The sequence below is a fragment of the Odocoileus virginianus genome, chromosome 2, assembly GCF_023699985.2.
Source record: "Odocoileus virginianus isolate 20LAN1187 ecotype Illinois chromosome 2, Ovbor_1.2, whole genome shotgun sequence".
Classification (NCBI taxonomy): Eukaryota; Metazoa; Chordata; class Mammalia; order Artiodactyla; family Cervidae; genus Odocoileus; species Odocoileus virginianus.
Genome location: NC_069675.1, coordinates 95,460,626 through 95,481,972, shown reverse-complemented (window position 1 = coordinate 95,481,972; position 21,347 = coordinate 95,460,626). Strand labels below are relative to the sequence as shown.

The window sequence follows — 21,347 nt, the reverse complement described above, 5'->3', positions numbered from 1 at the left end:
ATACACATTACCACATGTGAAATAGATGGGGAGTGGGATTTGCCGTATGATGCAGGGAGCTCAGCGAGGTACTCTGTGACCACCTAGAAGGATGAGATGGGGGGTGGGAGGGAGGTTGAAGAAGGAGGAGACGTATGTATACTTATGGCTGATTCACACTGTTGTGTGGCAGAAATCAGCACAGTATTGTAAAGCAGTTATCCTCAATTAAAAAGAAATTTAAAAAACAAAAAACCCCTCCAACTTGTAGAAGGAAGGTACACTAGTTAATCTCAGCCTGTGTTGGGTCAAGGCAGTTAACCCTGATGCCATGCTTTTGGTAAAGGATGAAACAGTGGCTCAAAGATGGAGGAAATGTATTTGTTTTTGGCCACCTCAAGCGTCATGAAAGAATCTTAGTTCCCTGACCAGGGATCAAACTCGTGCCCATAGTAGTGGAAGGGCAGAGTTTCAACCACTGGACCACCAGGGAAGTCTCTAACTGGAACCTTTTTATAAGCCTATTTCCCTCCTAGAGAAATTTTTAGAGGTAACAGTGCTGCCAAAAAACAACTTCCTTAAATAATAGTAAACCAAACTAGTTTTATGCAAACTCTAATGTTACAGAAAATACAAGAGATGGAGGAGAGGAGGATAGTGAGAATCGGAGAATCAGTGAAGACATACGCAGAGCTGGACCGGCAGGTGATCCCCATCATTGGGAAATGCTTGGATGGAATCGTAAAAGCAGCCGAGTCAATTGATCCGAAAAATGTAAGTACTGTAGTCTGGACTTAATGTATAACTGTGGTTCCGTTATTTCCCTGTCCCTTTCCACAGTGACCATATTTAATCATCTGAAAGTAGTTGCTTTCAGTGGTCACAAGTACTTTTCAACAACAGCAATACCTTTTTAGAGTTTTTTAAATTCAGCCCTCCATGGTTTGGATTTAGTGTAGTCCTTGGCACATTTGGGACTGAGGATGTTAGTAAAAGTTTTGTTGTTAGCGTTTAGTCACTAAGTCATGTCCAACTCTTTTGCAACCCCAAGGACTAGCCCACCAGGTTCCTCTGTCCATGAGATTTCTCAGGCAAGAATACTGGAGTGGGTTGCCATTTCCTTCTCCAGGGGATCTTCCTGACCCAGGGACTGAACCCACTTCTCCTGCTTAGCAGGCAGATTCTTTACCACTGAACCATCAGGGAATCCTGAGAGTATAGGTTTAGGTTCATTTAACAGTGACAATAGTGTCTTAAGACAGTTTATTTTTCCTCCCATGTGAAGGTGTCTACCAGTCAGAGCATCCAGCCATGGTATGGGCAAATGATCTGCAAGTCCTCAGGAATTCAGGCTTCTCCTAGTTCACAACTTTTGATGATGTGACTTTCAAACTCTGTAGCTCCAGCCATCACATCCAAATTCCATAAAGCATTACATAGAGAAGAGTCCACACTATCTATTTAAAGAAGCCTTCTAAAATTGTTCACTGTACTTCTGCCTATGTCTCAGAGATCTCAGAAGTCAAAACTTAGTCCTGGGGCCACTTCCTGCTGTACAGAAGGCTGGAGAGTGAAGCCTTTTTGCTGGGTAGCTGTGTGCCCAGCTTAAAATCAGGGTTCTTATTACTCAGAAGGAAGGATGATTGGCCCTTACAAGACAACTGACATCTCTGGCACACGTACAGATTCCAAGTTAGCTAAAATAGCTATGGCAAATTAGAATGTGGGCTCATGGTAGAAAGTTGAGATCTTCCCAAATTGTCTTCTCTAATATTTTTTTCTTTTTTAATCAGATATCATTGAGCTAGAATTTTATTACAAGTCACAGGTGCTTTTGTAATACTTTAACTATACATCTATCTGTCTTGGACACAATGGTCATCATTTCCTTACACACTGGTCTTCATCACCTGACCCCAAAAAGACTCTGAACTCAAAGTTCCTAGCAGGGGGACACCGCAGAGAAGGCGGTCAGTTCCCTCATTTATTCAGCTAATGTTTATTCTATCATTATCGTCAGGCGTCATCCAGGTGCTGGGGATGCCGTGGAGGAAAAACAGAAGGGAGCTTACATTCTAGTGGAGGAGAGACTTTGAACAAATATATATATAAAGGAAAATTATTCAATAAATTCCTATCTTTGAACCACAGTGAACCAAAGAAATTGGAGAGGGGATCTTTTTTCGCTTTGACTTTGTGTATGCCAAATTGCTTTAAGACCTTCTGATGAGAATCAGTTCTTATATTACTGTATTTTTCGAGGGAAGGGCTTCCTAGGTGGCTTGGTGGTAAAGAATCCGCCTGCCAAACAGGAGATGCGGGTTTGACCCCTGGATCGGGAAGAACCCTTGGAGAAGGAAATGGCAACCCACTCACTCCAGTACTCTTGCCTGAGAAATCCCTTGGACAGAGGAGCCTGGCGGGCTACAGTCCATGGGGTTGCAAAGAGTTGGACACAACTTAGCAACTAAGCAGCGACAATTTTTCAAGGGAATTGCATAATAAATGACCCAATTTGTCTGCTTTTTGGCAAAGTTGTTCTTAGTATTCGTTTCTCTAAATGTAGAAAAATAGTTATTAAAATTATCTTGAAATCTCAACTAGATGTATAGATTTACAAGTTATTCTTTCAAATGATAAATACATTACTAGAAAAAATCTGTTAATATAACTTCCTTAGAATGTCATCTGTGTGAGGGCATCATAGTTCAGTGTGTGGAAAGTATTTACATGGATTGGAACATATTTGTGTGTGATGGGTGTCATTGCAGGATTCACAGCTGGTCGTAGAAGCTTATAAGTCTGGGTTCGAGCCTCCGGGAGACATTGAATTTGAGGATTACACTCAGCCAATGAAACGCACTGTGTCAGATAACAGCCTTTCAAATTCCAGAGGAGAAGGCAAATCAGAGCTCAAATTTGGTGGCAAATCCAAAGGAAAGTTATGGCCGTTCATCAAAAAAAATAAGGTACTGATGACTGGACCCAGTGTGGAGTGTTACAACATGTGGAGATGTTCACTCTGTCTTTTAGTCTTTAAAGGAACGAAGATTTTTTTTTTAAGCTTGTAGTTGCAGAATGCAAACAGGAGGCTAGTGTGCTGTTTTATTTTAAGACAATCTCTCTCTTTGGTGGTGGTACCTTGGCCATGGCCATTTGTCTTATTTCAGACGCATTTATCACCTGCACTGTCACCCACACTAACAGACTACTGACCTCTGGCCGTTTCGCATCACGCCTTTCACTCCTAAGTCTCCTAGATTGCTGGTTCCCTGGGCTGAGAGAAGGGACGTTGTGCCACATTTCTATAACCATGTATCAGCATCTCTAACTGAAATGGTTTCCATGAATTAATAACCTAGTTTTGAGCTCGTGTTAACATATGTATCCATGATCATTTTTTATTTTCTTTTTAGAGTGTGATACGTAGGTGCATGACAGCATTAACCTGGGCATAAAGGGTGTGATCAAGGCAACATGAACCGCTTTAACCTTAGAATAATTTAGTATTTCATTTTAAAAGACTGTCTTGCTGTTTTCACAACCTTAGCATTTGAGGACTTTCATTTTCTTCCATCTAGCTGTGTTAGTCTAGGTGGTTTAGAAGTATTTACCCTTCTGGCTTAGACTGGTTTAGAGTAACTGGTCAGAACAGTAGTTTGCATGTGAAAGTCTGCATGAGCTTCTTGTCAGATATTTCTTGCTCTTCCTCTGTTGCTTTACTTACTAAAACTCCCACTTTCACCATATTCTCCATCTAACATGTCCTTCCATGTTTTCTTTTGGACCATGGCCTAAATTTTTAATTGTTTGTGTTTGACTTGCTTTGGATTTCAAATATTATTTGATGCTTATTTTTGTTTTGTGTCTTATCTTCTTGTTTCTGATTTTTTACTCTGTCACCGCTCCATCTCTTACACGTAGCTTATGTCCCTTTTAACATCCCCCCATCAGCCTCCCCCACCTCCCCCTGCCTCTGCCTCACCCTCTGCTGTTCCCAACGGCCCCCAGTCTCCCAAGCAGCAAAAGGAACCCCTCTCCCATCGCTTCAACGAGTTCATGACCTCCAAACCCAAAATCCACTGCTTCAGGAGTCTAAAGCGTGGGGTAAGTTCTCCTCTCAAGTCCTGTCTCTCTGATGCGCTTTGGTTGCATGTTTTGTTCTGCATAACTTAATTTTGTTTGTGAATGACTCCATTGTGTTTTCCCATAACATAAAACAATAAGAACCTATGATTCATTATAGTCGGAAAGAAGAAGAGCCACAGAGAGAGCAAAAAAAGAAAAAAAAAAAAAAAAAAAGGAAGGAAGTAGGATGGATGGAAGGAGAGAGAGGGGAAGCCAGCCAGCCAGAGTTCTCTATTGTCTGTAATCCATTTTGGTGGGACCTTGCTTCATTTCCTTTCTGAAATATCTAAGTCATTAATATTTTACCTTGATCTTACCAAAAAAAGGAAACTTGGATTCAGTTTCTAAAGCTAGTGACATTTGAAGAGGTGGAAATCACTGCACAGTCAGAAAAGATTTGCTTAATAATTACTGAAACAGTGTATAAAGAGGGTACTTCTCTCAGCTATGCCTCCGGGTCTGTGGGGAAATGGTATGGATTACAGGGGTTTCTTTAGCTGTTTCGGTGAATTTACAAGCTGTGGATCAAACATCTGGTAACAGATCTGACTGCATAAGAGCTAGTGCAGTATGTATCTTGAAAGGGTGAAATAGTAGCAGCTGATATTTATCGTATACTTGTCATTTGCCAGACTCTGTTCTATGTACTCATTTAATTCTGTCAACCACCCTTTGAACCTAGGTACTAAGATTTCTTTATTTTACTGATAAGCAAACTGGTACCTACAAAAATGAAGCTAGGAAGATATATAGCCAGGATTTAAAGCCAGAGAACCTGTTTATGATCTGAGAATCTATGTGTTCACACTCAAGAAGAACCTGTTTTATTCTGATTGACTCAGTTTTGCCATCCTAATTAAGATCACATGTGCTTAAGTCACAGGGTTTTATGGAATTGATCAGCAGTCCAAAGCAGATACCACTTTGGTTTTACAGAAAAAAATTGGACAAGGTCATTCATTTGTAGCCTCTTGAATAAACCTAAATGGTCAGTCTAAGCCATCCCAAAATACTCTTTATAATGAATAATGAGTAAACAAACATTAAATGCATATGTGTTAAGGTTTTCTTTTATTCTGTTCTGTGAGAGTTGCAATATGGTTGTAGTGGAGATGTGTTCCTTGTAACAAATTTTTACTTTTCCTTTCCTCTGTGTATAAAAGATGTTTTTAAAAAATAGCTACATTGTTACCTTTTAAAATAAGGGGCAAAACCCTCATTTTTTTATATGTTGATTCCTTTAGTAATAGAATCTGAAAGTTTTCTGCAAAGATGTAGTTGGTGGAATTATCCTGTTTTAAGGTTACCCAGCACATCAGGGTAAGAATTAGAAGTTAATTTCCTAAAGATTTCAAGAGCGCCCTTGTTAGAAGGCAGAATATAGCTTCAGCAGTGGATGATGGCTCATGTTGAACTCTATAATTAGATCTCCATTATGCTGGCTTTTAGAATTAATTCTCCATCCATCTCTGCTCCTTGTTCATGGAAGAATCTCCAACAAATGACTGTAGGTCGCTATACTAGACTATCAACTAGGAAGTTTTACATTAACTGTGAAACAGTTACCCCACCTCTGCTGCTTCCAAAACCTGTACAGAGCACTCATTTATTATATTTATGAAAATATGTCTGCATTGTCTTTTGGAATCTCATAATGAAAAATGTCGAATATTCATGGTTGTTCACTGTTTGTATATGTATCTATTCCATCCTTCTGTCAGCGTCACAGTCTTGGTGGCAAATGGTTCCTGAAGCATGTTTCATGGTGTTCTCTAAATGTTTAGGAAGAGACCAAGAATGTCAGTAATCAATAAGCATAAGAAAAGATGACTAGGAAAAAAATAAACACTTGAAAACAAAAACAATGAAATGAGAAATGGGTTATTTTGATTAATTAAAGGAATGCCCTTCTCTTTAAAAAAAAACAAAACATAATTAGCAAAATAAATTTTATTTCTTACACCCCAAATCTGTGCTCAGCAAACCTCTATCTTTAAATTTCCTAAACGGTGAGTGTGTTTTTGAGAATAAATACACACATACATGAAGCATCAGCAAATAAATATAAACATATTTTTGCTTCTCTCATTTTTAGTTGATCTGTTTTTAGGGTCAGATTTGATGTGCTTTTCTTCAGGAAATAGCAGTGCGAAAAAAGAAAAGGAAATGCATCATAGAAGTAAGATAAGGAAGTTTAAAAAAAATCTGAAGTTTGGGGAAATAAATTTGATTTTAAAGCAATTTCAAAGCAGAAGGTATGTGGTTTAACAGGATCCCTAACTAAAATGGTATAGTCCTCGCTAGTATTTCATTTATTCCACTTTTTAACTTCAAGACTATTGTGCCAAAGACAGGAAAAGGCCTCTAGGAGAATAACAAATCTGTGATTTTAATGAGTCTTTTATCGTGTTCTGCAGCTTTCTGATCTAGATTTTAATCATTTGTTTCTGATTATCAGAATGTGTAAATGCAATGCAAATATTTCGTCACGTAACTGATTTTGTTTCTGACTAAGTAGGATAAACTATTTTTTGTTGTATATCATTCACATTTGTAAGAAAATGTCTCATTGAACATCTTTAGAGATTGGCATGCCACCATTATTAACCACTATTTCATCTTTAAGTCAAAGAAAATGAAGCGAGATTGTGTGTTCTCAATTTGCAATCTACAAAGTGTGACTTTACTGTCTTAAGATTTCCTGATCTGAGTAAGGGCCTTATAAATCTAAAATATGGATGTATCTCCCCGCTCCCCGCACTTTAGAGTTCATTGTATGGAAAAATACCATCAAGGTTGATCAAAAGATTTTGAAAATCCCTACCAATTGTTTGTCAGATGTTACAGTCTTCTGGTTAATTTCATTTGATTTACTTTGTTCTCTTGCTGATTATTGGCAGACTCAGTCTCTCTGTTTTCACAAAGAACTCATGAAGAGGACGATAGGGAAACCCACGTATGCTTTTGAAGCTAGGGACTATGTTGTAAGTTTACCTGTGACGCCAGGTCATGCGGTCACGGCACAGGCACTAACCCCTGTGACAGCAGCGAAACTGGGGACCCAGGTGCTCTCTGACCCAGACGCCAGGAGAAGCCTCCTCGCACCCACCCAACCGCAGGCTCCTTCATTCCGGAAAGTTGCGTGGAAAAAGGAGCCAAACTTTCCGATAACAAGCTTCCTAAAAATGTCAGTGGGCTGAGCTTGCGTTTCTCCCCTTTGCTTTGATGGGACCGCTGTCTGAGCTGGTGTCACTGAGTATGATTTTACGGCAGAACCTCACCCCTAACACGCAGCTGGTCACGGGAGAATCACACTCTCGCAGACAGCCGTGTGTGGCTCCCTTACCCACATGCACATCTGAAACAGATGGGTCCGTAAAGGACAACCAAAAAAAAAATCAGCGAAGCCTGAGCAAGGTCACAGAGCGGTGAAATGACCTTCCGTGGACCTTAGATCACAGACACTTATATATTCATGTTCACTGTCCCCTTTCTCTGTACTTGAGGTTAGTACCTGTGACGGCCCGATAACACATGGATCCGCCGGCTCTGTGTGCCCTCATGTGTTATTGACACTCGTGGCTCCCCAGGCTCCATAATCGCTGCCTGAAACTGACAGCTTTTTAGTACTCCAGGTGTCGCGCAACGCACTTAATGCAGCCTTTCAAAGTATTCTCTTGGCAGGTGATTCAGTTTTTAATTTAAAAGGATCTAACTGGCTGGCTTGCAACTTAAGACCAAAAACCAGTTTATAGTCATTAAAAAGATTATACTGTAGACCTGATGGCACTTCTTGTAGATTATCCATCATCATCCACTTCAGAAAACTGGATTTGAGAATTCAATATTGCCTATTTCTGTTGGGATCGGTTCTCAATCCTAATAAATTATTTTTATTATGAAGTGGTAATAGTCCTGTGTTATTAGTCTTGATGTTAGAATTCTGTTTTTGGAATGGCTAAGAAAAAAATATATTACTTTAAAAATAAATAAATTTTTAAATATATATATATATATATTACTTTAAGTCATGGAAGCAGCTGAATAGACAGCAAGTTGAGTGCCAAGTTCAAATTAGCAATATTTACATGGTAATGTGTGAGAAAACATTTGTGTACGGTCATCTGCTTTGCAAGGAAGATATTTGCAAAGTTTTCTGCTGTGCACCAAAAGCGTTGTCTGTAAAAAACTCAAATTGTGATAAACAGATCTGTGCTAAAATTTACAGGAGGGCTCAAGGTGTTATGTAGGTTGTCTGTCTGAGAGCTGTCACAAATATGATGATCTGTACCTTTTCTTCCCAAAATTTTGTCTTGCTATGCCTTTCCTTAAAAGTATTTTTCCCCCAGAGGGAAAATTTCTTTAAAAGCTTAATGCCTATTCACAATGAAGTATCAACTTTGAATTAATCTGAATAATAAGATTTAAAAAATCTAGTTAAGGAATTTTTAACACCCTATTCCCTCCCAATTTAAAACCAAAGGGCCCTGGGGACTTCCTGGTGGTCCAGTGGCTAAGACTCTGTTCCAGATGCAGGGGGCCGAGGTTCGATCCCTTGTCTGGGAACTAGATCCCACATGGGGCAACTAAGAGTTTGCTTGCTGAAACTAGAGATCCCACATGCCACAACTAAGACTGGGTGCAGCCAAATAAATAAATACCTAAGTAAGTAAATAAATTCAAGGGGCACTTTCTCTGCTACTCTATCTCTAATGTATTTTTGGATCCCCCCGATTGCCTGAACTTTTAGGATTTACAACAGCCGAGTAAATATGCACCAAACTCTCAAAATACAGCTTTATTGCCAAAAAGCATGTCTCACCTATCACTGAAGAATCAATGTTTCTTTTCCTAACTTTGAGAACCCAAACCTTTTAATCCGGTTTTGGATCCAGTACAGTACAGTACTGGTACAGTTTTGCCAACCTCCAGGCCTAGCAGAATTGCAAGCTGCTGTGTCCTGGTAATTAACAGGAAATCCACAGCGGCGAGGAGTAAGTACCCCTCAGGAGTAAAGACAGTTGGCTATCTGTTTCCTAAAAGTCACTTGCAAGAGCAACTTCTGTTAACACCCCAGGTGCTATGCAGCCTCTGAGGGTGGGGCCCCCAGTTTGATAGAAAGCCCCAGAAGACATCTTCTGTATGGTAGGAAGTGCCTGCAGGACACAGGTGGGAGAGAGCATTCATCTCCAACCTGGTGCTGAGAGGCTTCCTGGTTCTTGCAGGTCAGGTTTCAGAGCATCTTCCAGTCCTTGGTTCCCATTTACTGATTTGAGACTTTGCCTTAGTACATTTAGGAAATGCCAGTGTTCGGATTATTAGAGTCCCTTAAGATAAAAATATTACCGGTATGTTGTGGAACGCATTCGTTTCTCAGCTCTTTTAGTCTGTGTGAAACTTTCCATTGGAAATTTGGTGAATAAAAGGCTCTGTGATCATTTCCATCTTTTATAATCATGATTTGTCACTGACTGCAAACTTGTATTAGTTTATACTCAGGCCGACGTGACCAGTCCAGAACGGTAAACAGAAGCTCTCCTTTCCTGCCTTTATACTTTGCTCTGGCAACGTGGCCGCTAAAGAAAGGCTTGGGTAGATTGGCCCCTCTTGGGAATTTTGGCACAGATCCGCTACAAGTCATGTTCACAAAGCACCAGGTTGAATTTACGTGTTATGTTAATTCAGCGGAACGGACCAAGTTCCTCTTCTTCTCATGTGTTGTTTCTCTCTCTCTCTCTCTCTCTTTTTCCCTGTTACCCCTTCGATTTTTACATGAAGCTTTCTCTCAAGCTGGTAAGCACAGCTACTCCCTGCATGTCCTGAATCTAATCAGGTCTTTTTGTGCGTTTTTGTGGGTGCTGGGCCATGTGCAACCTATCTTCAGAGTTAACTGTTGATGTGTGTTTCCCTTGTGTGCCTTTGCTGGTGTTTCCTTATTAGACCTCTGGAATACCAAGATCCAGAGTCTAACAGAGGTGATCATAATCTTTCCCCATTAAGAAAATTAACGCTTAACTCATGATTTGGTTTTCTTTACTACTGGAGTCTTAAGAGGATGACAGATGTTGATAAGCTTTATTTAAATATGAACATAAATATAAATATTAAATATGAGGAAGTTTATATATTGCATCATTCTAAATGAAAGCAAATTTTATAGTTGAAAGTTGCTCCTCTCCAGGAGCCACAAAAGCAGATGAAAAACACTGGGGACCTGAGGGAGGCATGCAGGAATGATGCTGGGCTCAGACTTAGGTCTAAGGCACCTTCGAGAATTGAAGGTCATGAAACTTTTAAGTTGCTCCATAAATACATTGGTGCCTTGTGCATAGCTGATTCAAGAAGTCAAAGACAATTTTATGGACAATGAAAAGAGCCTCCTAAGCCTTTCTAAAATGATTTCTTTAGTGTTTGGTGTTGTTTCTACTTTTAATTTCATAGCCCTAGTAAACAGTCAAACTAATCATTAAATCTATTAAAAGAAACTCTTAACCACATAACCCATACTGTCCTTCATATATGTGTAAGTTATATAGTAATCTCAAACACCACAGCTGAGAATATCCTGAAATCACAAACAGTGATGAACTGACAGTTCAACCAGGAATAACATCAGCATCTTATGCACTGTTATTGAGAATGTAGGACAGTATTTCATGCTTATCTTTGCATGTATGTACTTTTACGTGTGTTTGAGTACACATATAAAAGCATATACATAATTTTTTCAGCCTGACCCAGTATTTAACAACTGATCCAGCCCTAAAGAAAAAGAATTTTTTATTAAATGAAACATTTCTTAGAGGGTAAAATAAAATCCTGAGAAGAGTTCTCGATTAAAGTGTCTACAAGAAGGAAAGATCTAGATGTTTAAATGAACATCAGTATGAATTTGGGAGAAAGTGGATCAATTAACTGGGAGTCTGTCAGATGCCAGGGCTTCTTTTTTGCCCTTTATTTGTTCTTTGCTGAGGTGCTGGCGGCCAAAGATAATATTATCAGACAGTCTTTCTGTTTGAGATATTGTTGCTTGATGCCCTCACTGAAGCTAATAAAGAAGTTACACAAAGACAGAGTGGGTATAAAAATTATAAATCTCAAGAAGCAGCTCATGTCAAGGGAGCAAGTGTTTGATTCTGGTAGCAGGTAAAACAAGATCTCCTTAGAGTCACAGCCATTGAAAATATACATACTTGCCTGCAGCCCCTCTTCCAAACCCTGGTAGGGCCAGTCTCTTTGGGGCCCCTCCAAAGTGTTCAGAAAATCTACTCCAACTCGAAGGCAGAAATAAAAATTCCTTCGTGGCAAAATAAATCATAGCTTAGAGTATTGTTTGAAAGAATTCAAGCTTCAAAAGGCAAATAGGACAAAATGAACTTTTGAAGGTACTGTCCAGAGACCTGAGTTTCTTTGGATCTAGAAGAACTGTTGACCGGAATCTCCCATGTAACTAAAATTTTTAAGTTAGTAGTTCCACAGTTGCACTGGGCACATCTCAAGGGCTCAGCAGCCATGTGCAGCTGCCAGGTCGGACAGTGTGGACGTGTGAAAGCATCTCCATCATTGTAGAAAGGTCTTTGGTTCTCACAGCACATAGTGAGGCTCAGAGCATCTGAATGAATGAATATCGACCACTTACTAGGTTTCCTGACTTCTGAAGCAGTGCGTCTTACACTGTTTTGTCACATTCTAGCATTAAAACAAAAATGAAAATAAAATTTCCAGTTCCAGAAAACATGCTGATTTAAGTCAATTTAGCATGAGAAAAAACTATTGAGCTTTCGGGCTCAGTGACCGAGTTGAGAAAATTGGAGAGCAGTTGAGGTTCCGGGTATTATATGGAAAAGGAAAAACAAGTCTGCTTTATTATTATATTGAAGATTAGCTGGCTTCATCTTAGCTTTAGAAGCAAGTTGAACTTTCTTGGTTTGGCATTAGGGAATAATCACTTCTATTTTGCTTTCACTCAGATCTCGTCCCACTCAAACACATGCATGCGCACGCACAGACACACACACAGTCTTTGAGAATATTAGCTGAAAGGTCTGTGGTGGCCTTAGTGGTGAACTATTTGCTGAATCACAAACTTCCAACCCAGCAGCCTGGCATTTTCTAATAAGCAGCCTAGGAACTTCAGTCACAAGCCCCCGTGTAAGCTGCTTGGCAAACTCAAGCTGATTTTGCAATTACATTATCCAGGTCCCTTCTTTTCCATCTACTCCCAAGCAAACCCATCTTGTCTTTTTTTTAAAGGGATTCTAAAGCAAAATCTCTTTTCAAATTCCCTGGCTTATCCCTGGCTATTGAGCAAATTTCTCTTTCTTTATGAAAATAGCCTCATTTAAGGAAATGACAAGCGTGGGTAAAAGTCTGGCAACTCACGGTTGATATTTTCTACTTATAACACATACACAGAGGAAAGAGAGCAGTTGTTTTTGAAAGGGAATCAAGATATCAAAAATACTTCTTCCAAGACTTCCCTGGCGGTCCAGTGGTTAAGACTCTGCCTTCCAATGCAGCGGGCGTGGGTGCGATCCCTGGTTAGGGAACTAAGGTCCCACATGCCATGCAGTGCAGCAAAAAGCCAAGTGTACCTCTTCTGATGAGTTAGAAACAGCTGAGGCTAATTTCAGACATTATGGAAAGTTGGTTTTGAAACTGGGGGAATGGGGGCGGGGGTGATTCTCTGTGAATTCTCTTAGATGATCCTAAAGGTGACAAAAAAGAAGTGATGGGCCTTTTAGAGGAAGCAGAGGCAAGGAGAGTGGATGGGAGCGGAGGGAGGGTTTTTTCCCTTAATTTCCTCTTCACCCACATTCTCGGAGGAACTAGATGTCCCATCTGTCACTTCACAGGGATGGAAACTTTTGGCCTCAGCCTGTGTGCAGAGACGGGAAGGAATACTCAGACGGGATGGGGGTGGGGGTGGGGTAAGGAAAAGTGCCATCGACATGAAACAGTTGATGGGGGCACTTACCAGTTTTTTTGTAGGAAGAAAACATAAGCCTAAGCTTCAGTGTTGCCACCCACACTGACAGCTAAGTGCAGACTCAGTCTCCAGACTTGTTCCTCACTGATTCTCGCTGGGGTCAAAAGTCTCTCAGGGCTCCCTTCCTTGTCGGAGGCAGCGGGCCGGCATGGAAAATGGTTTGCGGGGCCTTTGCAGTTTGCATGCACTGATTTTTGCATCTCAGCTGGGTGTTGTGGGAAAGAGCTTAATTTATTTCATGTAAGCACACACAGACATCTGCATCGCCCTGGTGTCTGGGGAATCTCCCTGCAGGCTTCTCTCGGTGTCTTTTTTTCAAGGAGGCTTTCTGGCTCATTTCTGTTTGTATCTGCAGGGCGCGACACCAGAAGATTTCAGCAACCTCCCACCTGAACAGAGAAGGAAAAAGCTCCAACAGAAAGTCGATGAATTAAATAAAGAAATCCAAAAAGAGATGGATCAAAGGTAGAGTGGATCGAAACAACTTATTAAGAAATTCAAGTTCAGTTTGGAAAGATGGGAGGCCCTAAATTAGATTTTAATTTAGGTGATTATTTTAGCCATGTGTTTGGCCATAGCTAGTCTACTGGATTTCTTTATTGAAGACAGAGAGGATTCCTGGGGACTTTGCTGGTGGCCCAGTGGCTAAGACTCTGTGCTTCCAATGCAGGGGGGCACAGGTTCAACCCCTGGTGGGGAAACTAAGATCACATATTCCCACATGCCACACCTCATGGCCAAAATAATAATTATGAAAATAAAGACAGGGAGGATTCTTTTAACAAATAGGTATTATTCTAAGTTTGGGGAACAAAATGCATTATGGTTATCTCTCTCTTTTTTTTTCATATGTTCACTTACTTTAGTAACATTACATTTACCATGTTGTCACCATGGAATATAAAATCAGCTTAGATCAGAGAATTTCACAAGTACGGCAAAACATTCTGTGGTATACCAAAGTCTGTAAGATCTCTGAGCAAACCACCTTATTCATAAATCACCTTCCATTATAGGCAATTTATTCAGTTTAATAGTTATGATTTTTGTCGAGAAGATAAACATACTGCACAGGTTTAAAAGGCGTTTTTCATTTACCTTTGCATTAGCACTTAAAATAGACATTTCTGTTTCTGCTGTCGCTGGCATTCTACAGACCCTGGGGTTGCAAGGAGTCAGATGCGACTTGGCGACTGAGCAACAGCTAGTCAATATTTTGTAATAACCAATAAGGAAAAAGAGTCTGGGAAAAAAGTTAGATATGTATGTGTAACTGAATCACTTCGCTGCATACCTGAAACTAACACAACATTGTTAATCAACTATGCTGCTGCTGCTGCTAAGTCACTTCAGTCGTGTCCGACTCTGGGCGACCCCATAGATGGCAGCCCACCAGGCTCCCCCGTCCCTGGGATTCTCCAGGAAAGAACACTGGAGTGGGTTGCCATTTCCTTCTCCAGTGCATGAAAGTGAAAAGTGAAAGTGAAGTCGCTCAGTCGTGTCTGACTCTTCGTGACCCCATGGACTGCAGCCTACCAGGCTCTTCCATCCATGGGATTTTCCAGGCAAGAGTACTGGAGTGGGGTGCCATTGCCTTCTCCGTAATCAACTATACTTAATTTAAAAAGAGAAAAGCCACTTTATTGTCCTTCACTTTCTATATTCTCACTGAGGGAATTAAGTGAATCATTTATTAATGGAGATTTGAACTTAAAGGATAACTTGAGGGACTTCCCTGGTAGTCCAGTGGTTCAGACTCCACACTTCCAATTCAGGAGCCATGGATTAAATCCCTGGTCAGGGAACTAAGATTCTACATGTTGTATGGCATGAAGTAGGCCACATGGTAGTCCTGCATAAATTCAGTGATGCTGAGTGAGTGAGTGAAAGTCACTCAGTCGTGTCCAACTTTTTGTGAGCCCATGGACTATGTGGCCCGTGGAATTCTCCAGGCCAGGGTACTGGAGTGGATAACCTTTCCCTTCTCCAGGGGATCTTCCCAACCCAAGGATCAAACCCAGGTCTCCCACATTGCAGGCAGATTCTTTTCCAGCTGAGCTACCAGGGAAGCCCAAGAAATACTGGAGTGGGTAGCCTATCCCTTTTCCAGTAGATCTTCCTGACCCAGGAATCGAACTGGGGTCTTCTGCATTGTAGGCAGATTCTTTTTTTTTTTTTGTAGGCAGATTCTTTACCAGCTGAGCCGCCAGGGAAGCCCAGTAATATTGAAGCTGAGGTTACAATTTAGCTATTAAAAAAATAAATAAAGTTGGCAAGGCTGTCAGTTTAAATACATGCAAATGAAAAGTAGTTTTTTAATTTTTTTTTAATCCCTGGGAGAGCAACTCCTGAAAAATATATCACTATAAACACTGTTACAGTATGTTAAAAAGAAGAACACATATAATGAACTTTGTTCTAGGTTTGAATTAAAAATATACTTTGTGAAATAAAAATTTTGTCTTTGTACTTTTTATAACATCTGGGACTAGATACAAAAGGCTTTATAAATCCATTATAAATCTCATGCTGTTTACTAAGTGAGCAGTTATATTTTGCACTGGAGTAGCAAGTTATGGGGTTTCCTTGGTGGCTCAGACAGTAAAGCGTCTGCCCACAATGCGGGAGACCCAGGTTCGATCCCTGGGTTGGGAAGATCCTCTGGAGAAGGAAATGGCAACCCACTCCAGTACTCTTGCCTAGAAAATTCCATGGATGTTATGACTCAGATATCTGAAATGCCACTTTATAGGTGACTGACAGACCCTCCCTAATTGTTTGATTTCATGGAGAAAAGTTTCTGTCACTTGGGTTGTGACATTTGAACCCCCAGAGCAGCGCTTGCTAGTAATAAGGCAAATCACCTTCATCATTCACTTCACCTCTATTTATTGAGCATTTACTGTGTATAAGGGAATATTCTAGGCCTTGAGGATAAAGAATGAACAAAACATCAAAAACATCTGTTCTCATGCAACTTACATTTTACGCAGGACAAACAGAAAATGAAAGGCTTTGCACAGAGGTGAAATGATCTGGAAAAGGTTGGATTTTTGGTTTATTTTTGTTTAAAATAATCAATCCAAAAAGGCAAGATAGGAGAGAAAAAATATATATTAAATAGGCAGGACAAATCAAAGGCACAAATTAGGGTGGAAGATTTAAAATACCAAGCACACTAGACACCCCAGCTCTAATCCGGTTCCACCTGTTTCACTTGCAAACCTTGGACAAGATTCTTAACCTCTTGGTAGTTCAGTTTCCTCACCATGAAAAGGGAGTTAATATGCCCATGTGAGGATTAAGTATCAGGGTACCTCAAGGGCTGAGGACAGTGCCTGGCATATTGTGTTTGTAAAATAAAATGAATCAGTATGTTAAATGTGAACAGACTACATGTTCCAATTAAAAGAGATTTTCAAACTGGACAAAAACCTAAAACTGGCACACCACTTGTGTGCTGGTTACAAACGACACACCCAGCTCATTAGGCGCAGAAAGGTGGAGAGTAAAGAGTGGAAAATGACAGGCCATGCAGGTGTCAACTAGAAGGACGCTGGTGTGAGAAGACTGATTTTCAAGCCAAATAACCACCCCCCGCCCCCACACCATTCAGTTCAAAAGGATCAACTTCAGGGCTTCCCTGGCGGCTCAGTGGTAAAGAATCTGCCTGCCAATGCGGGAGACACGGGTTCGATCCCTGGTCCAGGAAGATCCCACATTCCATGGGGCAAGTACCCCGTGCACCCCAACTACTGAGCCCGTGCTCTAGAGCCCGTGCTTTGCAACAAGAGAAGCTACTGCAGTGAGAAGCCTGTGCACCATAACTAGAGAGTGGTCCCCACCTCCTCAACTAGAGAAAAGCCCACGCAACAGTGAAGACCCCGCTTTGTTGCTGTTGAGTCACTAAGTAGTGTCCGACTCTTGCAACTCCTTGGTCGGCAGCATGACAGGCTCCTCTGTCCTCCACTGTCTCCCGGAGTTTGCGCAAATTCAGGTCCATTGAGTTGATGATGCCATCCAACCATCTCCTCCTCAGTCGCCCCCTTCTCCTCCTGCCCTCAATCCTTCCTAGCATCAGGATCATCAGGTGGCCAAATTATTGGAGCTTCAGCTTCAGCATCAGTTCTTCCAATGAAGATTCAGGATTGATTTCCTTTAGGATTGACTGGCTTGATCTCTTCACAGTCCAAGGGACTCTCAAGAATCTTCTGCAACACCACAATTCAAAAGCATCAGTTCTTCAGTGCTCAGCCTTCTATATGATCCAACTCTCACATGACTACTAGAAAAATCATAACTTTAACTCTATGGACCTTTGTTGGCAAAGTGATGTCTCTGCTTTTTAATATGCTATCTAGGTTTGTCATAGCTTTCCTTCCAGGGAGTAAGCATCTTTTAATTTCATGGCTGCAGTCACCATCCACAGTGATTCTGGAGCCCAAGAAAATAAAGTCTGTCACTGCTTCCACTTTTTTCCCTTCTATTTGCCATGAAATGATGCGACCCTCTGCCATGATCTTAGTTTTTTTAATATTGAGTTTTGAATCAGCTTTTTCACTCTCCTCTTTCCCCCAATTGCAATTAGTTTTGAATAAAATCTGTTTTTACTGCTTTAAAAAAAGAAAGAATGTAGCTCTAAGAAACACATAGATTAAAGAAGAAATCATCATAGATATTAGAAAATATGTGAAACAGAATTTTACCTTAACACACATTCTCCACCTACATTTGGGGATGTCACTAAAGCCAATGCTTATAAAGGGAAATTGACAGCTTTCAATACATATTAGAAACAAATTGAAGCAAAGAAGACAGGAAAAAGGAAATAAATAATAAAGGAAAGGGTACCAATTAGTGAAATACAACCACATATTCAACAGAGAGAATGAACAGATCCAAAAGTTGGTTCCTTGAAAAGATTAATAAAAATGATAAGCTTCTGGAGAGATCTGGAGGAGAGGAATGAGAGATAATGACTTTAAACACCTCTTCTGAGAAGTTTTACTGAGAAATAGGGCAGTAGTTGGAGGAATAGGTCATGAAGTCAAGAGACGACTTGTGAACCTGTGGGTGACTGTACAGTTTGCCCCACATCTCTTGCGTCTACTGCATTGGCAGATAGACTCTTTACCACCGCACTCCCTGGGAAGGTCACAGACTCGTTGAGCATCTCTTGTGTGCTAGGTGTGGTCTGGCCGCTGGGGGTGTATCATGTTAGCAGAAGGGCTTGAGCCCAAAGAGCTTCTCAGAGAGCCGCTGTTCTAGGAGGAAGAGACAAACAATAAGCAATGAGCATAATAACAAGACATGTAATGTTAGGAAGTAATATATGCAGTGGAAATAAAAGAAAGTAGAGTGATGGGACTTCCCCTGTGGTTCACTGGTTAAGACTCTGAGCTTCCAGTGTTTGGGACCCAGGTTCAATCCGTGGTCAAGTCAGCAAGATCAAACCAGTCAATCCTAAAGGAAATCAACCCTGAGTGTTCATTGGAAGGACTGATGCTGCAGCTGAAGCTCCAATACTTTGCCACCTGAGCAAAGAGCCAACTCATTGGAAAAGACCCTGATGCTGGGAAAGATTGAGGGCAAAAGGAGAAGCGGGCAGCAGAGGATGAAATGGTTAGATATAATCACCAATTCAATGGACATGAGTTTGAGCAAACTCTGGGAGATGGTGAAGGACAGGGAAGCTTGGCATGCTGCAGTCCATCAGGTTGCAAAGAGTCAGACACCCCTTGGCAACTGAACAACATGGGAAATAAGATTCCACATGGCACACATGGCCAATATATACATATATATATAAAAGATAGAACAGGGTATGTGGACTGGGAGGGCAAGTGGGTAGGCGGCTCCTATAGAGAACAGATGGTTCATTGGTGCCCATCGATGGGCAGCAGGATGTATGGGCTCAGAGGCGAGCAGGCAGGTGGAGGGGTGGTGAAGACATAGAAATTCTCTTCCAGTTATTTCTATATTTTTGGTTAAGCTATTTCCCATGACTCGCAATGCAGTTGGTGTCATTGGTCTTGTGTTGGGTGATTGGTATAGTTTCTTTTGCTGAAGTTCAGGAAAGTTGTTCACCCCACCTCCCCAGGCCCCTGCCTGGCAGGGAGTCATTTGCTCTAAATTTAACACGGCATTAACTTGACCACATTCTGCCCCTTCTCTTTTTCAGAGATGCCATCACAAAAATGAAAGATGTCTACCTAAAGAATCCACAGATGGGAGACCCTGGCAGTTTGGATCACAAATTAGCAGAAGTCAGCCAAAATATAGAAAAACTGAGACTAGAGGCCCAGAAATTTGAGGTAGGAAAAAGCTGTTGTGGAAAAGCTTTGTTGGAAAAAAAAAAAAAAAGACAGAAGTAGGTGTGGGGTCATGGGACGCATGAGGTTGTAGAGCGCCAGCATTTCTTTCCCTGTGAGGGATGCCGCTGGACAAGTCAGGTGTTTCACGAGTTATGATGAAAGGAAAAAGACACTCATCCATTTGGTGTTCTGCTTTTCAGCGTATCCTGTGTTAACGGTGTCCCTTAAAGGAGACACTGTTTAAGGTTATAGTTACATACGGGTGTTTTTTTGTGTTTTTTTTTCATTTAAGTGTTTCACTTAAATTCACCCAAGTTGTTTCGTTTCATTTTGTGTTGACAGTGGATATAATTGGGAGTATACAGTTGTCTATCATCTCAGTGAATCAAAAAGACAATTTTAAGAAAGCCATTCATATTTGTAATTGTCTTGCAGTGTCTTTGTCTGGCTTTGGTATCAGTGTAAACATTTTCAAAACATATTCTGGATGCAAATTCCTTTTCAGATCTATGATTTGCAGATATTTTTTTCCATTCTGTGTATTGTTTTTCTACTCTCTTCAAGATGTCCTTTTGAAGCATAAAAGTTTTTTTCTTTTTGACCATGCCACACATCTTTCAGGATTTTGGTTCCCTGACCAGGGATTGAACTCGGGCCCCGGCTGTTGAAGCACTGAGTGCTAACCACCGGACTGCCAGGGAACTCCCAAACCATTTTAAATTTGATGAAGTTAATATTAATGATGAAAGGAAATTTCATCCTAATTTATCAATTTTTTTTCTCTGTATCACTTGTGCTTTTGGTGGCATAAACTAAGCACCTAATCCAAGATCACAAACCTTTATGCTTATGTTTTGTTCGAAATTTTGTAGTTTTCACTTTTATATTGGCTCATTTTGAGTTAATTTTTATATATGGTTAAAAGTAGAGGTCCAGATTCATTGTTTTTTGGTTCTCCCAGCACCATTTGTTGAAAAGACCTTTTCTCTCCTTGAACTGTCTTGGCACCTCTGTTACAAGCCAATTAATCATAAATACAAGGGTTTATTTCTAGGTTGTTGGGGGGAAACCATTGAAATATGTTATTGTTGTTGCAAAAGACCCATTATCAAAAGATGAAAACCAGTAGGAAACACACATGAGACTTGAAGAAGAAACACACATAATGAATCGTTTAAGCTGTGAACAGAAGTCTTCTCCCCCCAGCCCCAAAATGTAAAGACTAGAAAAATAGATTAGTAACTGATCATTCTGAACAAAATAGATTATGTCTAGCCATGAAAAATCAAATATGACTTTTTTCCATTCTTTCTAGAATCTGTCAATAAGTTATTATTGGTTGAGATTTTAGAACCTAGAAATGTCCTTTTCTGGTCATTTGGATTCTTTTGCCATTTTTACACTATTTCAAAGGCTGCTGAAGAAAATTTGAACTACTTTGATTTCCTGTGTACAAGTTTTCTTCACTATTAAAAAAAAAAATTACATTCCTAAGGGGGAAAAAAAAGGGAAGTGTGGCTTTTAAACTGAGTCACTGCTTAAGTGTGGCAGGACCCTCATGGTTCCCAGTGTGACGTCATGGTCCCAGAATTTTTGGAACCAGGGGGAACTAGAAGCGACTTATCAGAAGTCATACAGCTGCTTAAAAAGCCCGAGAGTCTTGGAGACTTGGCTAGTGGTCCAATGGCAGAGACGCCAATGCAGGGATGCAGACGTGGGTTTGATCTCTGGTCTGGGAACTCAGATCTCATATTGTTGTTGTTGTTGTTTAGTCACTCAGTTGTGTCTGACTCTTTTGTGATCCTGTGGACCATAGCCCACCAGGCTCCTCTGTCCATTGAGTTTCCCAGGCAGGAATACTGGAGAGGGTTGCCGTGCCCTCCTCCAGGGATCTTCCCCACTCAGGGATTGAACCCGTGTCTCCTGCATTGGCAGGC

At 40.7% G+C, this 21,347-nt stretch overlaps 1 protein-coding gene across 16 annotated transcripts in view; it reads left to right on the top strand.

Moving 5' to 3' along the window:
* FNBP1 (formin binding protein 1) overlaps positions 1–21,347 on the top strand; it is a 134,604-nt gene that overhangs the window by 103,307 nt on the left and 9,950 nt on the right. For 4 of the 16 annotated variants that reach the window (XM_070454559.1, XM_070454619.1, XM_020874790.2 and 1 more), the window contains 6 exons: positions 607–753; positions 2,751–2,948; positions 3,904–4,086; positions 9,886–9,900; positions 13,452–13,561; positions 19,278–19,410. In XM_070454559.1, coding sequence (XP_070310660.1) covers positions 607–753; positions 2,751–2,948; positions 3,904–4,086; positions 9,886–9,900; positions 13,452–13,561; positions 19,278–19,410 — 786 coding nt within the window. The other 12 variants (XM_070454593.1, XM_020874798.2, XM_070454575.1 and 9 more) reach the window with 7 other exon arrangements.